The 26,503-nt window shown below is 35.4% G+C and overlaps 1 protein-coding gene across 1 annotated transcript; it reads right to left on the bottom strand.

Annotated features, from left to right (window-relative positions):
* Positions 1–1,512: 1,512 nt before the first annotated feature.
* LOC121313933 lies at positions 1,513–25,720 on the bottom strand. Its single transcript, XM_041246709.1, has 5 exons — positions 25,463–25,720; positions 24,433–24,631; positions 9,859–9,947; positions 8,933–9,063; positions 1,513–1,624 (listed from the first exon to the last, which is right to left on the bottom strand). Exons 1-5 carry the CDS (start codon positions 25,691–25,693, stop codon positions 1,513–1,515), a joined length of 762 nt encoding a protein of 253 aa, XP_041102643.1. The 5' UTR covers positions 25,694–25,720.
* Positions 25,721–26,503: the final 783 nt, after the last annotated feature.

Here is a 26,503-nt window from a genome sequence, read left to right as displayed (position 1 = left end):
ATATGCCTGCCTTAGGTAGGTATTCGTTGAGCATTATATGTCAGAGCTGCCGATAGGCCCCTCTATGGAGTGACGTCCGCCTGCCGAGGGAATAAGTAGTCACTCCACAGAGCTCACTTCCTCCTTTGCATCGAACCCGTGAATGAGACTGATGTGAGCTCACAAGGTTTGGTGGTCGTCTTCTCTTTCAGGGAACCAGGTTACTGTAAGTTACCTAACTTTCCCTTTCGATTCGAAGATGACCACCAACCAATACTTTTGGGAAAGTATACCAGAGCCGTTGCGAGAGAGTGTGAGCGGACAGCATATGAGAAACACCTCACTACTGCCAACTAGTGCCAAACTCAAGGACCTTTGTGCCTAATGAAGGCTTAGAGGGATATACTGCATTAAGTCGGTAGAACCTGGTGAATGTATGCGGTCTAGCACCTTGAAAGAGAGCCCATAACACAGCCATACATCCTCCCAGGTAGGGGTAGACTGGCATTATTGTACGCAGTCAATACTGTGTTCTCAATCAATTGGGCTAGTCACTGCTTCGAGAGGGCTTGACCCAGGGTTCTTTTACCATACCAAAATGAAGAGCTGGTCAGAATGACGCAACACTTTGGTCCTATCCAGATAACCACTCAATGCCCTCACTGGGTAGAGGGAATTCAGTTTCCTATCCTCCTCCGAATCAAAGGGAGGCGGGTGGAAGGCCTCTAGTTCCATTGATTGGTTCCAGTGGAAAGCTGTAATCACCTTAGGTAGGAATGCAGGGTTCGTGCACAACGATAGCCTGTTTCTATTATCACTAACATGCATACAGGAACTGTGCACAGACAGAGCCTGTAGCTCACTAACCCAATTAGCAGAGGTGATGGCCAATAAAAATATATCCATAGAGAGATATTTCAGCTCTATGGAATGTATAGGCTCAAATAGGGCCTTAGTGAGAGCCTCCAATATCAAGTCCAGACTCCACTCGCGGAGGACATCCTTTCTAGGGGGACGCAGCCGCTGAGCATCTTTTAGATCTTTGAGTGCACGAGGATACCTAGATTATGGGGACATGGCATGCAGATATAGCTGCCAGGTACACTTTCATCGTAGAGGGGAACCTGCCCACCTCTAGCATATCTTGCAGAAACTGTAAAATAATTGCAATGGGGCAGTAGGTGGGGTCTTGACCTCTGGCCATAAAACACTCTGAAAATACCTCCACTTGTAAGCATATAGTGCTGTTGTTGAGGAAGCCCCATCATTCGGCAGTGTATTAACAACCACATCTGAGAGCCCTAAGGCGGACAGATGGTCCCATTCAGGGGCCAGACCCACAGCTGGTGTGCCTGGTTCTGGTTGCCAAATGGTGCCTTGCGCCTGACTGAGGAGATCCTTGTGCAGCGGCGAGAGCTCAGTTAGTAAGAAAAAAAAGCAGGAGGGAGAATACACTTTTTTTTTTTGAAGGCCCGATGTACCAAGGTTGGTGGGCCCAGGCAGTTGAGGAGGTCTACTTCACAGTGGGGCAGGTTAGAACACAGCCCAGGTGTAGGATACAAGGATGACTGGCTGTTGTTGCTCAACCGCAGGGGTGGCAAGCTGAGCCTTGGCGGAGGAACCGTGTTCTCCCTGAAGGTGTAGCCTGAAAAACAACACACCCACACACCTATACTGTACACGCAGTGCCACTCATATGACGGACAGGCAAGAAAAGACGGCCTGCGGCACAAGAAAAGCAGGCCGCAAGAAAGAAAAAAAGACTAAAATGGAGCCGCTGATTTCACGAGAGCGGCAAACCAGCCCTCAGCATGAATGCAAGGGACTTGCAGTCGACTTGGAGGAGCGCTTTCAAAACACAATCAGGTTAGACTGCTTACCTTACCAAAGTAAGAGGCAAAAGAGGAAGTGATGTCCACGGAGCGACCACTTATTCCCTGGTCATGCAGGACCGAGGACGTCACTCCATAGAGGGGCCTATTGGCAGCCCTGACATAAATGCTCAGCGAATACCTACCTAAGGCAGGCATATGCCAAAAGTATTGGATGCTGGTTGTCTTCCAATTGAAAGGAAACTGTATCCTATATGCAGCTGCTTTGAAAACTCACTTTTGCATTAGCTATTAGCCATAGTTTATCTAGGAAATAAAATAATTGTTTTTGTAGAAGTATCCGGCATGACCATGTGGCATTCTGTAGCCTGCAGCATTACTCATTTACAAAAAAGAGAGAAATGTAAACAACATCACAAAGTCTGCTTTAGGAACCATGAGAACAAGAGAGTGAAATTAATTTGCAAGATTTGAAGCTCGATAAATAGGCCACTCTGTTTTCAATGAAATTGAGACATGACTGAAAAATACTGTTTGCATGTATCTAAACATTTTGTCCAGTTCTTCCTGCATGAAATACCAATTTGATGCCTCACACACCCAGTCAAGTACAACATTCAGACAACGTTATCAATTCTAAACAAATGAAAGAAGGATATGAGTCTTTCAGTCCTCTAAAGTCTCATTTATCATCACTGCTCAAGGTAAACTCAATCTGTTCTATCTATATGGCATAAACAGCAAGCGTGGCATGACAGGATTGAAACAGAAACATATGTGAAGGTGTTTTAAAGAGCACAAGTGGGAATACATGATGAAAGGAGGCATCTGCATTTGTTTCAATGTGAAATCACATGGTCAGCTAAATTACAGTCAAGTTTAGCAAAAGCAATTGTCATTGTTTATTATACAGTTATTTCAATTCTTCATTATTTCATTATGCAGTAAATGGAAGTGAAATTGGGTCTATTGTAGCACAATGGTTACAGCAAGTACCTGCAACTACCAGTTAAGTGACAACATAGCACTATAGCAAGGCTAGCATTATAACAAGGGCCACTAAAGTATGTAATCTTGAGAAAAATTGACATTTTAAAATTCAGTTTTATTTTATTTTTGAGTACAACAATGGCACTGGTGTATTATGTACATTAACATTGAGGACATGTGTCAAAAGATATTTTCTGCATTTGATTTGGTTATGAGTATCTCGCTGGAGGTAGAGTGAGGCTGTAATGCAGTTATGAATGTTTGCTTTGCTAGGTGCACTGGGAGGGTGACAGAACTAGGTACAAATAATATTGGTTTATATTGGTACACATCAGTTTTGAAAGGATAGATACCAGAATAAGAGGGTGTCATTATAACAGGAGCAGTACAGCTGGGGAGGACTGTAAATATTAAAAGAAATAATGATAACAATTGTAAACATGTCAGGCATGCTGAAGGTATATACTGTGCAGTTATAAATTGAATTATGTCATGAAAGTTCTTTAACAGTGTTTCCTAAAGGCATACAGGAACGGAAGCTTCAAACTCATAGCAGGCCATAAACAGATTTTTTTTTTTTTTTCAAGGCCCTGTTCTTGTTTTTGCCGCCCACGTATTATTTTTTTTTTTTTATCAAAAGTTATGTCAGACATCTCTATTACATTAGTCTCAACTCTCATTATTCTCATAGATGTCATACTAATTTTTGATCAAAATCCTGTTCCTGTGTAGACAAGATAATACAAATATCATTCTGTATGATAGCTAAGTGTCAGCATAAAACACCATGACAAAGTCTTTGATTGTAATGTTGGGTTTCTCACTATTATAGTGTAACAAGCTAATCAGACACTTAGAAGTGATCTGTCAATAGAAACTTTAACCTTGGACATGTTCAACCTTGAATAGCTGTTCTGTGGCTTCTAGTCTCTCTGGGGTTAAGATCACAATTTTATTTTACACTTTGTCTTTTTTATTCATTTTTGTATAACAAGAAAATTCACACATTTAATTGGTATGAGATTTGGGGGGTACATTTCAGTGTAATTAGAGTCTTGTTAATTGGGCTAATTAGACCTAATTGATAAGCGCAAGTCAGTTTGATTAAAACAGATTGTCCACAAAACATGCAACAGTATTTTGGTTACTGAAACTAAACCAGACCATACACAGCACTCTACTGACAACAAGGGAGAAACCAGGGGAACTGTATTTCATTCCTTATTCAAAGTGAATTTAGTCAATATGCAAAATATGTATTTTTACTTAATATTAACATTTTTTAAATTTGTTTTATTTTAATTTTTTTTACTGATATGTGACATTAGGGACTATGGCTCTTTGTTGAAATATTCAAATTCAAATTAGTTTTTATTGCAACCATATATCATGTTAAAATATGAACATCATTTACACTAAAACTCAGCCAAGAAAAGACCATGTTGTTTTTGGAGCTCCTAATTTGTTATTACTGGTAACCCAAAATGCTGAAGTTAAGAGCAACTTACGAGCAGAAATGAACATGAAATGCTGGAATGGTACGGGAATGGGTGAAATAAAAAATAAATAAAAAAACTTGAAAAGAATTTTCCTTCAGGTGGTTTTCATGTAACCTGTACAAATGTTTGTTTACAAATAAGCAGTTATTATTATTTACAAATAAGCCATTACCATTAGAAATGGCACCAGTGCCAAGCACTTGAAACATGAAAACCACTTCACACATGTATTGTTCAGCCAACAAGACTTACACAAAGACCATGGCACAATTATATATATATATATATATATATATATATATATATATATATATATATATATATATATATATATATATATATATATATTATATATTTATTGTAAATATCATAATAGTGGACCTTACATAATAAGAAATTAATATTGCATTTCATTAGTGATATATGGATTTGTATTTCTGGTGATACTCAACACAATCAATAGAACAGCATACATTACTGTCATTTCAGGGTGTGTTACAATTTTTGTGTAGAACAACATCTAATTATATAATATAATGTGTCACAAGGTATCCTCACTTAAGTTACACAGTGTGTTGACAGGGTCAATTGTCTTGCCTTAGAGAACTGGTATTAGAATAGCGTTGGGTATTACTTGAATGTCATTTCATATGGGACTTATAAGACATGTGATAAATCAATCATTCACATGCTCTGATTAACTGATTTAAAAAATAATAATAATAATCATTTCTTTATTATATTCTGGAACACAGGTTTTATCACCAGTAATGGAACACCCAGCATACCTAATGTTATTATACACAACAGATTTAGACATCAGCCTTTCAGTAAAGGCCATATTGCTATAATACTTTTACCTGTTTCTAAATATAGATTAATACTGTAAGTAAATGTGAATGATGTAAAACTATTACTATATCACAAAACATATTTCCATGGTTCCCTGTTGAGTTGTTTTCTTTGAAACTATAGTTTCAAATTTCTGGTTGAAAACAGTTACTCAAGATTATTTATTGAGAGGTTACTTTTGAGGCAAGGATCTGTAATAGACTACCGACATTTAAAAAATAAATATAACTATAATTCAAATGGGAAGTTTAATAAGGAAGTAACCAAAAGTATGTTTCCTGTTAAAATGTTACTTTGTAGCCTAATAGTGTAAACAGCGCTATGAACTGGATTTGAAGTAATTTATTTTGTTGATACAATTCAGGTTGTAATTCTTTGTGGAAACTCATAATATATTAATGTAAATATTACTGAAATTTAATTAGATGGGGTACACGGTGTTTTTTTTTTTTTTGTTTTTTTTTTTCCAAGAAACACCCGTTGTTACCCCGTTAAAAGAAAACCCTTTTCTTTTTTTTCAGAGTGGAAAAAGAGTGAAATAAAACCATCATGGTGTGCCAACCATGTACAAAGGTACATGAAAAAAATCGGACCTTTTAAGAGCGAGGTTTACGTATATTGGATTAGTTATAATTATATGTAATGTTTGTGTATGAATTTACAACCACAGACTCAATCAAACAGCTTTATAGTAACTGGGCTTCCATGAAGATTTTAGGTACTTCTAAAATGCACAATAGGTGTTGAAGCACCATAAGTGCTGCCTGTCTCATTTGGCTACCAAAAAAATTGAATGAAAAAGTACAGGAAAAAAACAGACATAGAGTTAGACCATAATAATAATAATAATAATAATAATAATAATAATAATAATAATAATAATAATAATAATAATAAAATTAAAATTAATAAAGCTCTGTGTACTATCCTTGTATTATTTGCTAAATATTTTTGACTGCATATATTTGTTATAGACCTATTATCCACAATATTATTATTATTATTATTATTATTATTATTATTATTATTATTATTATTTAGTCATTTAGCAGACAGTTTTATCAACTTATCCAGAGTTGATTAGCAACTTTTAGAGCCTTATCCAAAAACTAGGGGGTGAACTCTATATCAACAACACAACTTCTGCAGAGTCACTTAAACATAGGACCTTGGTTTTACACCTCATCCGAGGTATATACAATTGTAGTCATAAGTTTACATACCCCAATGGAGATTTATAATTTCTAGAAATTTCTTGAACACAAACAATTATAGGAAAAATATTTTGTAGCAAATGTTTTGCTTTTGTGGATGAAGAAAAAAAAGGTACAAGAAACAGATGTCTACAATTATTTATTTCATTTTTTTTTTTTTTTTCAAAACTCCAGAAATGTTAATTCGAAAGTATTCATACCCTGACAAAGAAAATGAAATTAGTTAGTGGGGGGCACATTTAGCAATAATAACCTCAATACTTAAGTAAATAGGATATTTGTCAATGAGTTTTGGTATGATTATTTAGTGATTTTTGACCATTCTTCAATGCATAATTTTTCTAGTTCATTCAAATTCTGAAGACTTCTCTTGTGCACAGCCTTCTTCAACTCAATACCAAAGATTCTCAATCTGATTTAGTTCAGAACTTTGACTAGGCCATTCCAGAACCTTGATTTTATTCTTCTCTAACCATACTGAAGTAGATTTTGATGTGTGCTTTGGATTGTAGTTGTGTTGGAACATCCAGTTGCACTTTAAACCAAGTTTTTTAGCAAAGGATTTCAGATGATTGGCCAATATCTTTTGGTATGAGATGGAATCCATTTTACCATGTATTGGAACTACATTTCCTGTGCAAAACAGGAACAGGAAAAACAGCCCCAAAGAAGGATATTACCACCTCCATGCCAGACTTTCTCCAAACCTAACGACTGTCAGCATGAACAAATAGCTCAATTTGTTTCATCACTCCACAAAACCATTGACCAGAACTCATATCCATCATTCAAATCCTGTTTTGCAAACATTAAGCAAATGTCCTTGTGAGGTTTTCCTAAGAGTGGCTTTTGACTAGGCCTGCAACCATTGAGACCTTCACCATGCAATACTCGACCTATGGTTGAAATGGAAACCCCAGTCCCACTTGCAGCCAGTTCACTTTGAATATCTTTGGCAGTCAATCTCAGATTGTTGTTAATCTTCCTCACAATTCTTCTACTTGCTCTTGGTGAAAGAACCTTCTTTCTTCTAGACCGAGGAAGAATTGTGACAGCACCATGAGTCTTGTACTTATTGATAATAGAAACAGTAGTTGAAATTGGGAAACAAATGTTTGGAAATCTTCATGCATCCTTCTTCAGCTTTATGACAATAAATAATTTTCTGCCTAAGGTCTTCAGCTAGCTCTTACTTTTTCCCATATTGACTTATTCATAATGACAGCAATCACCCTATGCCTATGCTTTTATACTCTGTAAGAATGTTCACCTACAATCCAGCATTTTCTAGACTTTTCTAGAATTAGATTCTGAATTATCATATTGATATTTTTACCATCTTCTAGACAATACTATTATAGCATCAAAGGGTATGAATACTTTTGAATTAGCATTTTTGGAGTGTTGCAAAAAAAAAAAAAAAGCTGAAATAAATAATTGTACACATCTAGTTCTTGTCGTTGTCTACAGATTCTTGCTCAATGAATTTGCTCAAGCCTGGTGTTGACTTCAGCAATAATACAGCTATGTTAATTTAATACATATTTCGGTACAAAATGGTACATGAACTGCATTGTATTACTAAGGGACAGAAAACTCTAGGCTAAAACAATAAGCGCAAAGGCTTTGTTATTTATTTATGTATTTATGTGGGGTTTTTTTTTGTTTTTTTTGTTTTTTTTTATTATTTGTAGTAGGTTCAGTATTTTTTATAACCTTGCTTATAAAACAGCTGAACTATAAAGTTAAATGGCAACAATCTGAAACATTGAATAAATGGCAACACGTAAAAAAAAAAAAAAAAATACACAATTTAGAGGTTTCTAACCCCTCACTGTATGCTTATTTTTTCCTATTTGGTCAAAGAAGCTTGCTAATAATTGATTGTTTGGTCCCAAAACAGGATTTTTACTGCTGAAGCTTCGTAATCATAATGTATGACTTACAAACATGTTTGCCTGCAAACAAAATTGTACAGCTGTTTAAAGGGTGGGTAAATCCCATTCTCACTCTAAAGTCATACAGTATTTTAGACGCGCACTTCCTATAGAGCGTGAAATGTATGTGGTATGTGTGTGCTGGGTCGCATTAATAATGACTGTGGAGAGAGAGTATCGACTTTCTAAGCTGCATGGAAACCAGGCCAATACCATTAAGACACCAAACTGTATTTGTTTTTGTATTGTGGAGTTTTTTGCACTAAATGGCCAATTTTGTCAGAATGTTGGTATAAGCCACCTAATCAACATGTCAAAGCACAATAGTGTCAGTTTGGCTCATAAGTCAAAGTGAAAGTGTTTTCATCCTCCCTGCTGTTGGGTTCATGGACTATTGGGTATAATCTTTAATGTCTAGTATTTCAGAAGGTCTTAAAATAATGTTTAAAGGTTCTGATATGCTCTACATTATCCAACAGGAAGTCTTACAATTAGGAAAGGATGAGTTATATTTACCACTGCACCCTTGTTACTCTATACACATTTGCAGATTTTCATTGCCAGCTGGCACTACCATAAAGTGTTCAACACTGTTTTAATCACACCACAAAGGAGTATGTAATAGTTACCGTAAAGAGAAGTGGTATTCTTCCAGTTTGTCTGCATATAAACAATACTGGAAATCCTTCACACTGTCTTTTGAAGAGGAGTCTGCTTTCAGGTGTGGATTATGCTTGTTGCAATCTTCATTTAACTCTTTCTGTTTAGTATACAAATTGAATGAAAATAAGATAAACATAGCCACTAAGCCAAAACCACAAATCACACATAATAGAGCATTAAACAGTGAAAAAATTAAATATTAATACTAGAAAGATGTAGTATTCCTTTGCTATTTTGGCCTGGTAGTGTAGTCCATTTTGGATACAATTCATGATCACTGTTACCTGGTTTGAGATCACTGCATTAAATCATTAGATGATCAGTTGAAAATAAGTGACAGGAAAACTACATTTTTTAAAAATGTGCTGTTTTCATGTACAGAACAACTCAAGGGAGCTAAAGAATGTATATAAAAAAATGTTGAACCTGAACAAAAAAGCTCTGATGAGGTCAACAATTGTCAAGACATGCCGAGATCAGTTCATAAGAAGACTGGTGTGCTTGTAAGAAATACCGAGTTCTTTCTTTTATTTATACAGAGACTTTTATTTTTGAAACAATCAACAAAAAGCCACATTGAAGGAGCAGTGACAGCGATAACCTGAAACAGCATTGCAAAATCAGCAAAGAAGGTTTTGCTATTAACACTTCAAAAGTTGGCAGGTAACTTCTAGGCTTTGATTAATTTTGTTTAAGTCTTCAGTAGCTCAGGAAATGCAACAAAAAAAGGGTTTGCTGGCACTGCTGATTTCACTGAATTTCAGCACATCAAAACTGGCTTTGAATATTGAAAATACCTGCTAGTGTGAAATGTATTTTTGACAAATCTAAGATAATAATGGAGCGGCTTGTGTACTTTCAAGGGTGATACATTTTAAAAACACATTCTCACCTTATAGTACATTCCATTCTCTTCATTTGCAGGGATTGGATCACTTGTCTTCTTTGCATTTTCAGGTTTTGATTTATCGCAATCATTTCCTGCAACATAGTTAAGCATGTCATAGCTGCATTATGTTTCTGGTAACTTTGTAAGACAAATACAATCCTACAGAATTCTAGTTGCACTGCATGTATGTTGGTATAAGAAGTCCTACTTTGGTTTCTTGTTTATTTGAACCAATACTGCCAATGTAATTTCTCTGTAAATTCTTTATTAATATTGTTTTAATAATATTGGCGGCTCATTTGCTACATGTATGTAAAAAAATTATTAATATTACATGTATCTTTACAAACACACTATCTTTCAATCCAACTTGTTTTCACCAGTTAAATTAAGTTTGCTCCCAAAATCCATTTTGTATATCTATGATTATAATATATTTATCTGGAAATTTTTCTAATACGCAATATAAACCAGGGAAGAAGCTTTTACTTAAATTTACTTAATGCTCCTACATTTAGCTAATATTTGCATTCTGCAACCTAAAAAAAAAAACTATAATACTTTGTACAATAGTATATTTTAGTGCACTGTCTCATTCACTGAAAAAGACACAATAAAAAGCTTAGGCTCTTTTAAATAGAGTAAAACTTTCTCAAACAATAACTCAATTCTCTAAACGTGACTTGATAATTCAAATTTCCCTTTATACAACAGCTCTAAAAATATTCTTCGTGAAATCCACATTTTTAGATTACAATTAGAATAAAAACATTTTATATACCATTTTGTTGTCAAACAGCAGCATTTTTTTGATAAATACTAACATACCGTAACTGGATAAACCAAATATGAATGCACAATTCCTCATATGGCACTGTTATTATTTTCAGTGGAGGACTAATCAATTTCCTGAAAATCTGTCAGCTTTCTTCTTTTGCTAAAAAAATAGTAATTTCAAATTTAAATATCTCTAGCAAGATATTTACATAGCAACATATTGCAAGCCTCTAAAACAATCCACCCCTAAATCCATAAAATGCAGAATGCCTAAATGAAAAAATTAGTCATACTGTGTAAGCACTTTGTAGCCACACAACTCATTTTTCTTTTTTTTTTTCTTTCTTTACAGCTATTACTGGAATTGCTGTTGCCAGCATTTGGCAGATTTGTTTTATTCTTCTCCTGATCTCTCGATACTTGGTAATGCTGAGAGGAAACACTGCTAGTCCAATCCCCCCATACAAGACCTACACCAAATCTGAATAAACATTATAAGTAAAACCAGTCTAATGCATGCAATTAGACATGATGAAAAATCTAAAAATAAATTAAATTTAGTTGTAATACATTTCCCATTCTTCCTTCCCTTGGAAAATTACTTCTGAAGTGTTTTTTCTTTTTTTCTGTAATTTAAATGTTAAGCCGCCAGATGTGTGTCTCATGCTTGAAGAGCCGAGGCTTTGCATTATTTAGCATATTAACATTCACAGAATTTAAAAAAGGGTTCCTTCATCGCCTGAAGGTTCTAATTAAGTAAACCTTAGCTTGATACATGTAAAAATTTCAGTATGAGAAACTTTTTTCTTTTTTTTTTTTTTTTTTTTTTTTTTTTTTACAGCCAGTCACATCACTATAATAAATATGGAAACTTCCAAGATGATATAATTTTTTTCTTTTGCTTCAGGAATTAAATATATCTGTAATAATAAGTTTTAAATAGAGGCTTGCAATCAGCAATATGTCTGAAGGCTAAAATCTACTTAATGGCAGTGCTGTTTAGCTTGGAGAATGCAGTCAATTTTTTTCACACTTGGAATAGACTTCATATTTAATTTTAACACAGCTGTAGTTTTGAATTAGTATTTTTGCTCGTAAATATATTAAATGCCTACAGTTACATATCAATATGTTTAAGGTAAAGGTAAAGTATACAGTTACAAAATTATCCATTACCTCTGTTGCACTCATTTGACCTGTTTATAGTTTTGTTTTCTAAACTATTGTTGTTAGTAGTTTCAGAGTTGGGTTGATAGGTATTGTATGGAATAATGTATTATTTATTAACAAATGTAAGGTCAACATTGAAAGAATGAATATTCAGCACTTTCTTTGATGTAGACGGATGGAAATAGGGAGTATTCATAATCAGAAATTCTGTTATTTTTCCATTTCACAAAATGCCAAATGTGCTAACATCATGCCGTAAACGAACATGGCATCAAACTGAATGGAGTCAAAACACTTATACAGGGGAATCAATGACCCATAATGTCCATTACTTACATTATGTTTTTAAAAGTAATTCTCAAAGTAGCATAATGGAAGACAATCTGAGAGGTTATGAACTGTATTCCTTAAACTGCCTTTTTTACACAATTACTCACTATTATTTTCAGACGGTTTATAATGTTGGGACTGAATTTGAATATGTTATTCACTTTGTAAGCTATATATATATATATATATATATATATATATATATATATATATATATATATATATATAGGGTAGGCATAAAAAAATAGGGGTATCACACAAAAAAAATCCCTTTTTGTTCCTAAATTAACAACGGCAGGATAACCTACATAATCATGCTGTTGTACCACTTTCTCTGCATTTTCTACCCTTTTGCCTCTAGTAATGGTACCTTGCAGGTGGGATTCTGTTGTCCAATTGTGACACTCTCTTAAAAGACTCATTAAAATATCTAAAACTGTTTAGAAATAATGACAAAATAATGGTTACACAACACACACACACACACAAACCATATATATATATATATCTTCTCTTATATATATATATTGTGTGTGTGTGTGTGTGTGTGTGTGTGTGTGTGTGTGTGTGTGTGTGTGTGTGTACATATATATATACAGTTGTCATTGTACATTATGGACCCTCTTTGGAAAGGGGTTTCATTTTTGGTGGAAATGGCAAAATCCGCAGAATTTTTCCACCTTTCAATCCATTAAAAAATAACCTCCGTTTTACCAGCCGGCAGATCGCATTTCATGCATACATTTTGTGTGGTTCTTAGGAACTTTAAATTATAATAAATAAGGAGAATTTAAACAGTGTAATCTACCGAAAAAGAAAGAAAAAAAAAACATTGTTATCAATGTTATATAAGTACAATAAAACCTGTCCTAAAACGCAAATGCAATATATATTGTATTACTTTTTTTTTTTGTATTAATCTTTTTCTTATTATTTTTGTAGGTAGGTTACACTGTTAAGAATGTCTGTACAATTGCAGGACAATGCAGCAATGTAACATTAACAGATTGTTTCTAGTAAATTTAAATTGCCACATATATAATATACTGGCAAATGTACTGGCATTGCCATTTACCAATAAAAATGTTTGTGTGCATATACAAATGATCATTACCATTCATTACTCTGGTAGCCAGAAGCAATATCGCTATTCACATTAACAATTACAATAAAGTTACAGTATTTTGATCATCAAATTTAAGGGTACAAGTACATCAGGAAGCAATATGGATAAAAGATTTAGGTTGTTAACTGTGCAATATTTTAAATTAAAAGTGTGATGGTAAAGTGACGGCTCCAATCAAAATGACATCTTGTTCAAGTAATGATTATTTATTTAGATGCACCAAGAACCAAAAAGTAATGTTTTAACTTATCCACTAAATACAAATATATAAAATAGGAAGGCTGTATACACATATATACATTTCACACAGGCTCCAACTCTGTGGGCTCTATATGCTCTCAAGAGGATGTGCATCAGTAACTTTATGGGCTACAAAAAATGAAATAAATAACTGTTCATCCTGTTTTTACAAGTAAACTTAAATTGCAGCATTTAATGGATCATAATAGGATACAAATTGTTTGCTTTAAACATTTTATGGTAAGCATGTTGTAAACGTAGCAAAAGAAAGCAAACTTAGCATATTTATTTAAGGTGGCACAGTTAAATCAGTTACTTGAATTATAAGAACACTATATTTAGCGTTGTTTTGCACTTAATTTTTTCCTCATAAGAATGAAAAAGTCAGAATCCAACTTGTGTCTAAAAGAAAACGGTAGCCTCTTTTTAAAAACTTCTTCCTGGTGTAAAGTACAAATGCCTTTATGAAGTGTAACCACACATACAGGGTTTTTTTCCCTCCAATGTATATCAAAGTGCTTTGTGTACACTTAAGTTTGTGAAAGTCAGTGTTAACAGTACATGCTATGAACAGTGAGGTCACAAGTAGTGATCGGCTGCATTGTAAAACTGACAGGTTAACCACTTCATATTGTTGGATAAAAACTAAGATGTGATCTGAATTAAGTCTTTTTTCACAGCCTGGGCATTTGTGTGTACGGTTTATATAAAAAAAATAATAAATAAATAAATAATCGATACAGGTTCATGTCAGCAGCTTTCCCATGAAAAAGTGGCATCCTGAATTTTGAGGGGGATATAAAAGGTTAATGTTAAGGTTAAGGGGGGCACGATAGTTGCCTAAAGTGCTGTCACTCTTTTTATTGGTAGATAGACTACTAACCATTCTGAACCAGGCAGAAAGCAAACTGGTGAAAGTTTAAATTATCTACCACTTTGATATTTAGAAAACAGGCACAGATTCTTAGATCATTATATTTTTCATCAAAATGAAAGCATGAGAATAACAAATAACAAAACTAACAGAGGTGCAGAAAAAGTGGTCGAAATAATGGCGTATAACACTATCCTCCAGCAGATCCAGTTTGAAAATAGCCCCCTATGTCTCTTTTATGTGCATATTACTCTAGTGTACTCATATTTGTGCATCGTTATTTTATCTGCTAAATATTTTTTTATCTTGTATTTCAACTAAAGACAATATTATATGTTTAACACCAACATCTGGATATTAATTTATTTTGCACCTCTTCCTTTTGAAAACAATTAAGGAAAACAGAGAATTATATGCACATAAATGTGACTTGAATTCCAACCTGAATTCAACCTGAGTAAAAGTGTATATATGGTAGGGAGTTAACCTGGTAAAATAAAACCAAACGCATTTCAAGTTCATTCCCCTTTGGTCCTTGCCTCCTATTTTTTGGATGCACTGGATGAACAATATAAATCTCATTCCCTACTTCCTTTGCACTAGAGGGAATACTTCCCTTGTGGGTGTTAGGATCTCTATGGGAGGTTAAAGGTTGTCTAGCAGAGGAAGTGGCGAGCTGTGAAATGTAACAGAACAATTTCTTCCACATGTTCTTTTTCTCTGAGAATGGTATGGAGCTGTCAGCCAACATCAGATTAAGATGGGCCAGGTTACTACACTGCAGACCTGTCAGAACTCATTCGCAATTAAAACACTACATAAAAGCTCAAAGCTTTAGTAGTCCGACAAGTTTGTTTGAAACTGTTAAATAAAGATGAGCACCGCTAAAGAAAAAAAAACAAAAAAAAAAAACCTTTTTTTTAAATAGCAGGAGTCCAAACTCGCTTAAGCTATGCAACACACTGCATTTTGTTTCATACTAAAGAAATGTAGGACATCATGTGCAAATCAAACTTAACAGAGCATGAAAGGCAGTGTCCTAACATTAACAATTGACAGTACAATAAAATAACTACTTTTAACAGATGTTATCACTTTTTTTAAACATACTGATAATAAGCTACACCCTTTAGAAATGGATACTAGCTTTTGTAGTTTGCAAAGAAACACATAAAATACAACACATGTGTGGATCAGTTCTGCATTTTACATTATATGTAACACTGCTTGGAAAAATAACAACCTTTGATTGGTTAAACAGCATCACATGACCGTGTGTGTGTGTGTGTGTATGTATGTATGTATATATATATATATATAGCGTGTATACCATGGCTTGCATACTAATGAGCCGCTTCATACTGAATAAATCACTACGCACAACTGCATTCTAAATTCTATGACAAACTGCCATTTTATTTGCTATTAGTTACAAAACCACAGCCAAAAATGAGTGGCATTCCACCTATTTTATTTAATATATAAGGGGATGAAACTCCAGACAACTGGTACACCACCAATTTTCTGAGTGAAGACAGAAGCACCAGTAACTGTCAAGAGTAGACACATAACAGTAGATGAAGAACAGCAAATAGAAACAGAAGAAAACAAAGGTTGAAAAACACTAAAAAGAAAACACTGTGTGGGCTATTAGTACTTAAAGACTGGTTTAAAGAGAAAAATACAGACATTAATTTTAAGGAAACAAGTAAAAAACTGGGAAACAGTATTCAGTCTCCAGTTTTATAACCCTCAGATGGACTAAATAGATATTTTAACAGTAGAAGTTGTAACATCTCTGCTGACAGCCAACAAGAATGTATTCCTGTCAGTCATGAAAAAAGAAGGTAAAGACAAGGACAGACACCACCCCTCGAACTACCAGCCTGGATCTGAAGCATCTGCGGGAAATTGAGGCACTGTCCCCTGACACCGCGGTCGCGTAAAATCTGATTTGATCTTGGACTTAATCTGGCATGATTTGAATGCGAGGGTGTCCAACAACTAACAAAAACATCTTTTGAGATCCAAAAGGATGAAAACAGACTTGCATATAACGAGGACACAAACTCACATTAAGATACAGCTTCAGCATCCATGGCAGCTGCTCCCCTTACTTCCTCGCTATCATTTGAAACTCCGCCCAGTGTGTGCTCAGTCCTGTAGTTTCTGATGCCACTTTCAATGCAGAAATTCACACTAAACAGACATGTGCCATTTATTTTTAATAAGCGAACAATAAATTTAATTTAATTAAATTTGGGCCTCGGACCTTATCACCATCCCAAGCGTGGTATGTATCATGGGAACCACACGGCCTGTCGTGGTTTATACTTTAGCCTCAGCCACATGGCATAAAAACAGACCTGTGCCCCTAGTAGGAAGTGGACTGCTAGGGAGCTGGGAACAGAAAGGAGTGCTATGTGTTTGACCAGTGAAGGCTTTGCCCAGCCTGGTCAAATTAAAAAGAATGTTTGTGTTGGGAAAACAGCTTAGCTGTCCCAGCCCTTTAGTTCGGGGAAAACAAAAAGCCAAACTCCTTCCAGGAGTGCTAAGCTAAACTTGAGACCTGTGCTTTACGTCTGTTTGACTGGAAAGGGAAAATTGTAATGTCGGACCTGGCCCGACATAAGACCGCAAAGGGTTAATTAAGCACACCTGCTAGTAATTAAGGCAGGTGTGTATATAAGCCCTGGAGGTACCACCAGATCCGATCAATAGCAATGCGATTTTAGCGTTGCATCAGGCAGTGTGTTATGCTTTGCGATGCGATTTTATAGGAATGTGTGATCGATTGCAAAGTTTAAACATTTTAATATTTTGTGATGCTACTCCCTCGCAATGGGCAGTTTGTTAGACTCGCAAGTCTCAAAGTCAGCAACCAATGACTTCACCGTGTTCAGTCATGTGACTGGAGACAGATATGCATATATTCTCTCTCTCTATTAATATATACACACACAAGATATTCCATTGGTTTGTATATGATGATCCATGCAGATATCTTTTGAAAACAAACCCTGACAGCCCCATAAGCATTGCACTTTTTAACAATTATACAAAATATTTAGACAATTCTTTAAAAATGCTGCTACAACAATGATCAGTTTAATAGTAATAGTGTTTCAATAAAATTATACCTAATTATGTTTTTATTTACAATGTAGGGAGCATACTGTGTCACCCAAATGCTTATAATGAAAACATGTATTATGTTTTCCTTTCATTGTAAATAAAAATTTGGTATAATTTAATTAAAACGCTATTATAGCACCAGTTTTTAAGTGCTGTATTCTGTAAATATTTAGTCTAATAGTTAAAAAGTGCAATGCTTTTGGGGCTGTCTGGGCTTGTTTTCAAAAGATATCTGCATGGATCATCATATACAAACCAATGGAATACCTTGTGTGTGTTTGTGTGTGTGTGTGTGTGTGTGTGTGTATTAAGAGAGAGAGTCATGTGGGTATCACGATCACGCCACCCTCTAGCCAACATTTTAGATAGTACTGTCATAGCCTTATGTTTGTGCCTGCTGTCATTGATTTGCCCCATTGCCACTGTACGTTATGCATCCAGGGAAGGGCAGGTCAAACATCAGAAAAAAATCACAAATTGTGCGTCCCTTCCTGCGATTTCAATCAGCGAGTGTGTGATGCCCGCTAGCATTTTTTTCCAACGTGACCTCCTCCATTGAGATGCGGTGGTCGCATTGGACAGTGTGTTCTGGGCTTAAGCAGGGCAGAACATTGGTAGGTTGTTTGTGTGAAAGCTAAGGCTTGGGGAGAGACCTGTTTGGCAACCTTAAGACAAGGTACTGGGTTACTACTTGTAGAGCAGGGGTGTCAAACTCAGTTCCTGGAGAGCCACAGTGTTTTCTGGCTTTCGTTCCAGCTGAGCTCTCAATTATTTAATTTGTCTAATTATTTGATTAACAGGACACATTTTACACTTCTCTTCAGGCCTCAAAATATTTCATAGGTAGTGTACCTCGAACCAAGTGCATTTTTAAAACCATCAACTGTAAACGACCTTGAAAAATATTAAATGTCAATGTGAGGCGAGAGTGTATTAAATGGAATGTCCAGACAGTAATTTATGTGTACAGAAATAAAATAATTTATTTTTATTATCTATACACAACAAAATAATTAAATAATAAAAGAAAACAAAATGGTGTGAGGGAAGGAGTGCAGGGATGAAATCCAAAACAGACCGTGATAACTTGTCTTTAATCGTCTTCGTGGCAAACCATACATAAACAAAAAAAGACAAAAGAAATGTTAGAGTTCTTTTTTTAAAAAATCCCGCTGCACCAAACTAGTCTCTCCCTCCACCCGTTACTCCTCCTATTTTACTTTCGGACCAACCCCGAACACAGTAGTACGTTCCCTTTAGCATGTAATGTCCCGCCTCTGTAGTCAGTGGAACACCAATCCCCAACTGACAAGTGTCCTTATCCTTCACTTGACTCCAGTGGCTGGAATTTACATACTCGTACTTCCGCCCCTCACCAAGGTGCCGCCCCTCAAAAGATGACTTTTTCCATGGTCACGAGATCTTGGTAAGGGAAGTCCCGAGTTGGTTTGATGCCATCTACTGTCGAGAGGCTGAATCACAGACCAAAATCCCTTTGACTCATCACAGTCAAATTGAAAAATAATTAGATTCATTATGTTAATTAAGAGCTTAAGTTGAAATAAAAACCAAAAGACCCTGCGGCCCTCGAGGACTGGACACGAGGACTGGACACCGACACCCAAATAGTAGAGTATGTGTGAAAAGTTTAGTTTAGCACTCCTGGAAGGAGTTGGGCTTTTCTTTTTGTTTGTTTGTAAAGAAATAAGTATAAGGACCCGCCCTATTTTAAAAGCTACCTGTGGTTCTGAGCGAGTGTCCATTTTACACTAGAAGATAGAGTTGAAAGATCTTGCAAGTGGCAAGTTCACCCTGGTTTGCCACAATATGTATATGGTGCTTTTAACATATTTGCAGTATACATGGGTAATATATACATCATTCTATAGGGTAGTTTACAAGAGGTGCACAATCTACAAAAGCTCAGTCATGCTCATTATAAATGCTGTGCATGTTATATTCCGAATATAGCGTTATGTAACAGAAGTGAACAGCTTCATTTGCCTTTTGGCTTCCCTGGAGTCATTTCCTTCAATTTCTAAATGACCAAAAAGCCATCAAGTGAACATCTAATAAACTCTTAATTTGAAATGAATTGCCACATATTGTGTTTGTTTACCCAATATTAAATCTCTATGCAACCTATCACCATCAAATATACCCTACTTGATTCATTACAGTACAAACCCATTGAGGTTTCTAATGTCTCCTACAGATAAAGGAAAGAGGCTTATGTTTGTGTCAGTGTGAAATTACAGACTTTAGATTTTCCTTCTATTTGAAACTTGGCCCAAGCCAGGCATAAGACATTTCAAACCCTTACTTATGCAGTTTTTAAAGAAAACAAATATCTGACTAGAAACGTCAGTATTGATTAGAAAACAGTTCTTGGTGTTCGGTTATACAGTAGTATAAAAGCAAAAGCAAACATTCTCACTCTTCTCAATGCACTACATACTACATATAGTTAGACAGGGGTTCAATAATAACTAGAAATGTGTAACGTTATAACAAATATAGAATCACTGGATTGTGAAGCATTTATTAGAAAGTTAAGACCAGCGAAGAATATGAGTCAATATAATGGCAGTTTTGCAGTGAGTCTAATGTAGCCACCAGAAATATAGCCTGATGATAAAGTGCATTCTTAATGTTACATGGATAAAAATGCCACTATCCACATAAACAAAAGTTTTAATCATTGTAAGGCAATGTAATTAATAGAAAATGCATAGTTTAATTTGTCAGCCAATCAGGTATTAATACTAGGATAAAGTCAACTCAATACTAGGTTCTGTAAAGGAATGTCCTAGGATGAGTATCAAAATATAAATGTTACATACGGACAAAAGATAATACACTAAATTGATTATGCAACTTAAATTCAAAAACTCAAATGTTTTCCATGATGTACTTCTTTTAACACTAGAACGGCCGCATTTACATGCATACCTACGTCAATTTGACTGGTGTACTAAAAACAACATAAATATTATATTGAAAGGACAAGCAATTGAATATAAGTCGTAGTTTTATTCAGGAACATCATTTAAAACATCTACACAACCGAAACACTGTAAATAAACTGACAAACAGAAATGAGTTTATATATAGACATATTACATAAAGTGCAACCTCAATAAACGAGAAAAAATTAAATAAACAAATATTTGAAAATAAATTTGTGTATAGACAGGTATATCATATACATTGCCTATAGAAACTCTACACCCCCTTTCAAAATGTTCACCTTTTGTTGCCTTATAGCCTGGAATTAAAATTGTTTTTTTTTTTTCATTTATCTACACATCCTACCCTACAATTTCCAAGTGAAAAACAATATTCTAGAAATTTGTAGAAAATTAATTAAAAATAAAAACTGAAATAGTTGGTTGGATAAGTGTCCACCCCCCTTGTAATAGCAATCCTAAATTAGCTCAGGTGTAACCAATCGCCTTCAAAATCACACACCAAGTTAAGTGACCTCCACCTGTGTTAAATTGTAGTGATTCACGTGATTTCAGGATAAATTAAGCAGTTCCTGTAGGTTCCCTTTACTGGGTAGTGCATTTCAAAACAAAGACTCAACCATGAGCACCAAGGCGCTTTCAAAAGAACTCTGGGACAAAGTTGTTGAAAGGCACAGATCAGTGGATGGGTATAAAAAAATGTAAAAGGCCTTGAATATCCCTTGGAGCATGGTTAAGACTATTAAGTGGAAGGTGTATGGCACCACCAAGACCCTGCCTAGATCAGGCCGTCCCTCCAAACTGGATGACCGAGCAAGAAGGAGACTGATCAGAGCGGCTACCAAGAGGACAATGGTAACTTTGCAAGAGCTATAGGCCAAGACTGGTCAAACTGTGTATGTGGCAACAATATCCCAAGAACTCCACAAATCTGGCCTGTATGGTAGGGTGACAAGAAGGACGCCATTACTCAAGAAAGCCCACCTTGAATCCCGTTTGCAGAAAAACACTCAGGGGATTTTGTAGCCATGTGGCAAAAAGTTTTGTGGTCTGACAAAACTAAAATTGAACTTTTTGGCCTAAATGCAAAGCATTATGGTTTTTGGCGCAAACCCAACACAGCGCATCACCCAAACACCGTCCATACTATGAACCATAGTGGTGGCAACATCATGTTATGGGGATGTTTCTCATCAGCAGGGACTGGGGCACTTGTCAGGATAGAAGGGCAAATGAAGGGAGTAAAGTACAGAGAAGTCTTTGAGAAAAACCTGCTGCCCTCTGCAAGAAAGGTGAAACTGGGACGGAAGTTCACCTTTCAGCAAGACAACAACCCAAAGCACACAGCCAAAGCTACAATGGAGTGGCTAAGGAACAAAAAGGTAAATGTCCTTGAGTGGCCCAGTCAGAGCCCCAACCTAAATCCAACTGGAAATTTGTGGCATGAAGATTGCTGTCCATCAACGCTCCCAAGGAACTTGACAGAGCTTGAACAGTTTTGTAAACAAGAATGGCCAAATATTGCCAAATCTAGGTGTGCAAAGTTGGTAGAGACACAATAAAATGTGAAAAAGTTCAAGGGGGTGAGACTTTCTATAGGCACTGTAGAAACAAAACTGTACAACTGAAATGATGTAAATAAGTATCAAAAAATGTTTAAATAAATGGGTTTATATTGCCCACATAACAAAGTGTATATACGCAATAGAAGCTACGTGTTTATACACAGACATGTTATAATTAAAATGACATGAATAAATAAACATTTGAACAGAATGGGCTTAATTTATAATTGTTTACAAAGTCTAAGTGCTGGCACAAATCACACAGATCTTGCACTTTTCAAAATATTCATTGCAGACTGTCAGACTGTCTTTGCGCATTTGGCACAGCTATCAAGAGTCTTCTGCACCAAGTGCTCTACAGGCATATACTTGGGCAATGAAAGCTTCTAATTCATCTAAGGGCATTGACCAGGGATCATATTGTAGTTGTCAGGCTTCTGCTTCAGTGCAACGTTGTATGTGGTGAAGCGTATGCATGTCAAGTCAGTATGTAAAGCACTCAATGCACTCTCATCAATGTTGTGTTTTGCATATGCTATGGCCCTGGAACTTCCCTCAAAATATTATCTTCACCCCTTCCACCTACAGCTTCAACACCAGGATTTATAGTGATTCCAACAGTGCCACCATTACTAGCCTCTTGAGTGCTTCGCTGGCACCCTCCTCTCTGTCACTGCTACTGGAAAATTAATCTTTGCAAACCCAGTCTGCTTCAGAGCCAGATTCATTACTGTCTGTCTCTGCTGCATCAGAATTGTTGTTTAGTAAACTTTGTAGTAATTCCAAACTCTGCTTTGCTGGCCTGTGTCTTCTGCGATCCATTTTCATTGTGTATTGGGGCAACAATGAATTTCTCAGAAAAACAAGTGACCTGCATAGTAACCAGAGAGCATACAGACAGCCTGGCACTGTGACCTGTCAAGGCTGATTGATGGACTATCAGGAGGCTCATTGAAACAATATAAATCTCAGAAGACCACTCACTTGAGGAATGCAGACTGATATAATCAAACTTCAGTACATGGTGGTAAGTTCCAACTGATAAATACAAATAATACTGCAACATTTAATTGTTATAATATGTATCATCAATTTGACCACTCCTGGTTGGAATAGTTATGACAGTATTTTATCTCCCTAATTTTTGCAGCTTTGCGATTCTTTTTTGTCAGGGTAATTAGTACATATATTTAGGAAAAGTCAGGAAAGCGCAGCTCCGTATCTTAAACACACACATCACAAGTTAAATTCCAAAAACAGTCAAAATGACAGCCTTGATCATTCTAGTGTTAAAAGAGAAAATGGGAAGCCTACAAAGTGAATGGCAATACACTGCAGGTACAATGTATTTATTAGCAGCAAATGTGCTACAGGCTTTTGAGACTAAAATAAAAAAAATACCTATCTTTATAGTCTCTTTCTCATAGATCCCACTACCACCATAATCAAAGATATTTAAGAAGTAAACCTATTGTAGCACAGAGTTAAGAAGAAGCCATTATCAAGATTTTGACTATTCCATCACTACATCTAAAAAACAAACAAAAAAAAACAAAAAAACAAAAAAAAAGTAAAATAAAAAACATTGGGTGTAGGTAAGGGGATGTGTGTTTACAGTCAGTAAATTAACTCAACCCAACTGGTATATTATTATTATTATTATTTTTTTAAAATACAAAAAAATTGCAAAACCCCCAGTGGTTTCTATTAACCATTTTACGTCTTGCTGTTTTATGCATTCATCTCTGTTCTCTTGGCAAAACTATATGAAAACTATCATCAAATCATAATACTGCATGTTTAGTTCAACTAAATGTGTTCACTGTTGTGTGGTTTAGGGTGGCATAATGCAGTATATTGTTCCTGTTATTTAAAACTCTCTAGTACCTTGAGTTGTATTGAAGTTTGAATCATTTTGATATGAATGTAGTATGATTGATGAGGCTGATTACTCCCAGTAGGTTCCCTGTGTAAGCAAGATGCTGCAGTACAGAGGGACTTCCTTTTATAAATATGTTTATATAAATGAAATGCATAGAGGGGCTAGAACGGGTTCTACTCATATGTTAATTGTTAGCCAGATTTCACACAGGTTTAGCAGAAAATATTTTAAAATATACTGTACATGTTTTGTCTGTGTGGATTAATAAAAAAAAAAAACTCCAAAAAACAAAACAAAAAAAACAACACAACAAAAAAAAAAACACTCCTAAACCTCTCTAATAAACAAGAAGTTTTGCAAGGCAACCTCTGGTTAGTCACTCCACTCCAAAGCAGATGTTCCTTACCAACTACAGAGGTCGCTGACTTTATTTTGGTTTCTTTTGAAAATAATGCAAAACAATTTAATTGCACAGAACGAATGGTGATAAAAGGATAGACGTAACTAACCTTGCAGGGATGAAGAGGAGCATCTACAGCGAGCGGACAGGCTGAGCTGTGATCTCCTAAGAGTAGACTCCTGGGTGTTGCAACCTTTTTGACCCTCTTCAGTTTTTTCACATGCATAAAAGCATTCTGAACTTTGATGAACATGTGGAGGGATTTGAAGGGTGACCTCATTCTGCCCGGATTGTGGAAGCTTGATTACCTAGACACATGCCAGTACCATCAATGAATGTTTTTTTTTTTTTTTTTTTTTTTTTTTTGTTTATAATTAAAAAAAAAAAAAAGTAATCTAATTCCAGTTACAGATATACTGTATACAACATTGCAAGAATTAAACATTCCACTGAATACTGGCTTACAGTACACTAGTGACTGGAAGTACTGACATCCTCTATTCATTTGAACATTATTCCCTTGAGTAAAATGCAATTAATATAGATTTGTATTAAATGTTCAACAATCAGTCTTTAGGTAGTGAGCACTTGAACCCGATCTGTTGAGGAGTGGTAAATAATATTCCCCAGAATTGTAAATGATTTGAAAGGTCATTAGAACCTTTTCTCCTGTAACTAATGTTCGACCAATACTGAAACAGGCTGAACTGATATAAGTAATTATGACCAATAATTTTCTTTTTTAAACATTAGTATCCTTCATTTCTACTTAATTTAACAGTTAAGAGTGTGTAAATAGAAACCACACACTTGTACAGTACACTACACATCAGAGAACATCATGGCAATAAACAGCATGTATTTTAGTTTATATTAATGAAACAAAAAATTCTGTAAACAATTACAATTACAGTATTATCACCTAAATATGTCTGCCAGTCTAAAGCAGTAATTTCCTAAGCCAGATCTGACAGGCAGTATTTTTTACGGTAGGTTTGAAAACACTAAAACTATTTAGCATACACATGTTCATTTACTATAATTTCGTACTTAGTTCAACATTAGGTAATTGCATTTGTTAATTTGGATATCAGTTTAATGAACTGTAACAATAAGATGTTTTGCATCAAACAGCATACCTGAAAATAAATAGTACACAACCAGTTGTCCAGATCAGATGAGATAAGCTCTTCAATTTTTCGGAACTGGTCAATCCTGGGATCTTGATGGCCTCTTAGCAAAGGGCATTTAAATTTGCCCTCTAGAGTCTCAAAATAGCTGTCACAAACTGGAAAGGCACCCCAGCCAACCACCTGATTCATGTGGATGTTTGTTCCGGGAAGAAGAAACAGCTCAAAGATGAAGACCATGCCTGGTTGAACATCACTTTTAGCAGGCAATATCTATATGTATAATAGAAACAGGATAAGATTATGCACTCTTCATAATACTAAACAGCATACATCTACAGTGTCTAACAGTTCAATCAAATGTACTTTGACAGGGTTTTATTTTATTACTAATAGAAAACATTTTTAAAACAAACTGCTTTGCTTTAGCAATAAAACTGTCAATTACCCCGATGTGGTGGCTTGTGACGTAAGCTATTTTCCTGATGATTACTGGAGGCAGAGATTTACAATTGCTAAATTAAGGGTTAGTAATGTAGATATTTCAGAAAAAGTATAAAAGTAGCCAGGACTCACCTTAAATAACTAAAAATATCAGAAACGTAAACACCTGATGTTACCATATAAATGTAGAACATATGTAGTGAAATAAAAGCAAATATACACTACTTTATGAATTTCTACTGAAAGATATGAACATAAGAAAGTTTACAAACGAGAGCAGACCATTCGGCCCATCTTGCTCGTTTGGTTTTGAGCAGCTATTAATCCCAGAATCTCATCAAGCAGCTTCTTGAAGGATAAAAGTGTGTCAGTTTCAACAACATTACTGGGGAGTTGGTTCCAGATTCTCACGATTCTCTGTGTAAAAAAGTGCCTCCTATTTTTTGTTCTGAATGCCCCTTTATCTAAACTCCATTTGTGACCCCTGGTCCTTGTTTCCTTTTTCACATCGAAAAAGGCCCTTGGGTCGACATTGTTAAAACCTTTTTAGCATTTTGAATGCTTGAATCAGATCGCCGTGTAGTCTTCTTTGTTCAAGCCTGAATA

This window comes from Polyodon spathula, chromosome 4 (genome assembly GCF_017654505.1).
Source record: "Polyodon spathula isolate WHYD16114869_AA chromosome 4, ASM1765450v1, whole genome shotgun sequence".
In the NCBI taxonomy this organism is placed as follows: domain Eukaryota; kingdom Metazoa; phylum Chordata; class Actinopteri; order Acipenseriformes; family Polyodontidae; genus Polyodon; species Polyodon spathula.
Note: the sequence above shows the minus strand (reverse complement) of the source record. Positions and strands in the feature narration are given on the sequence as shown.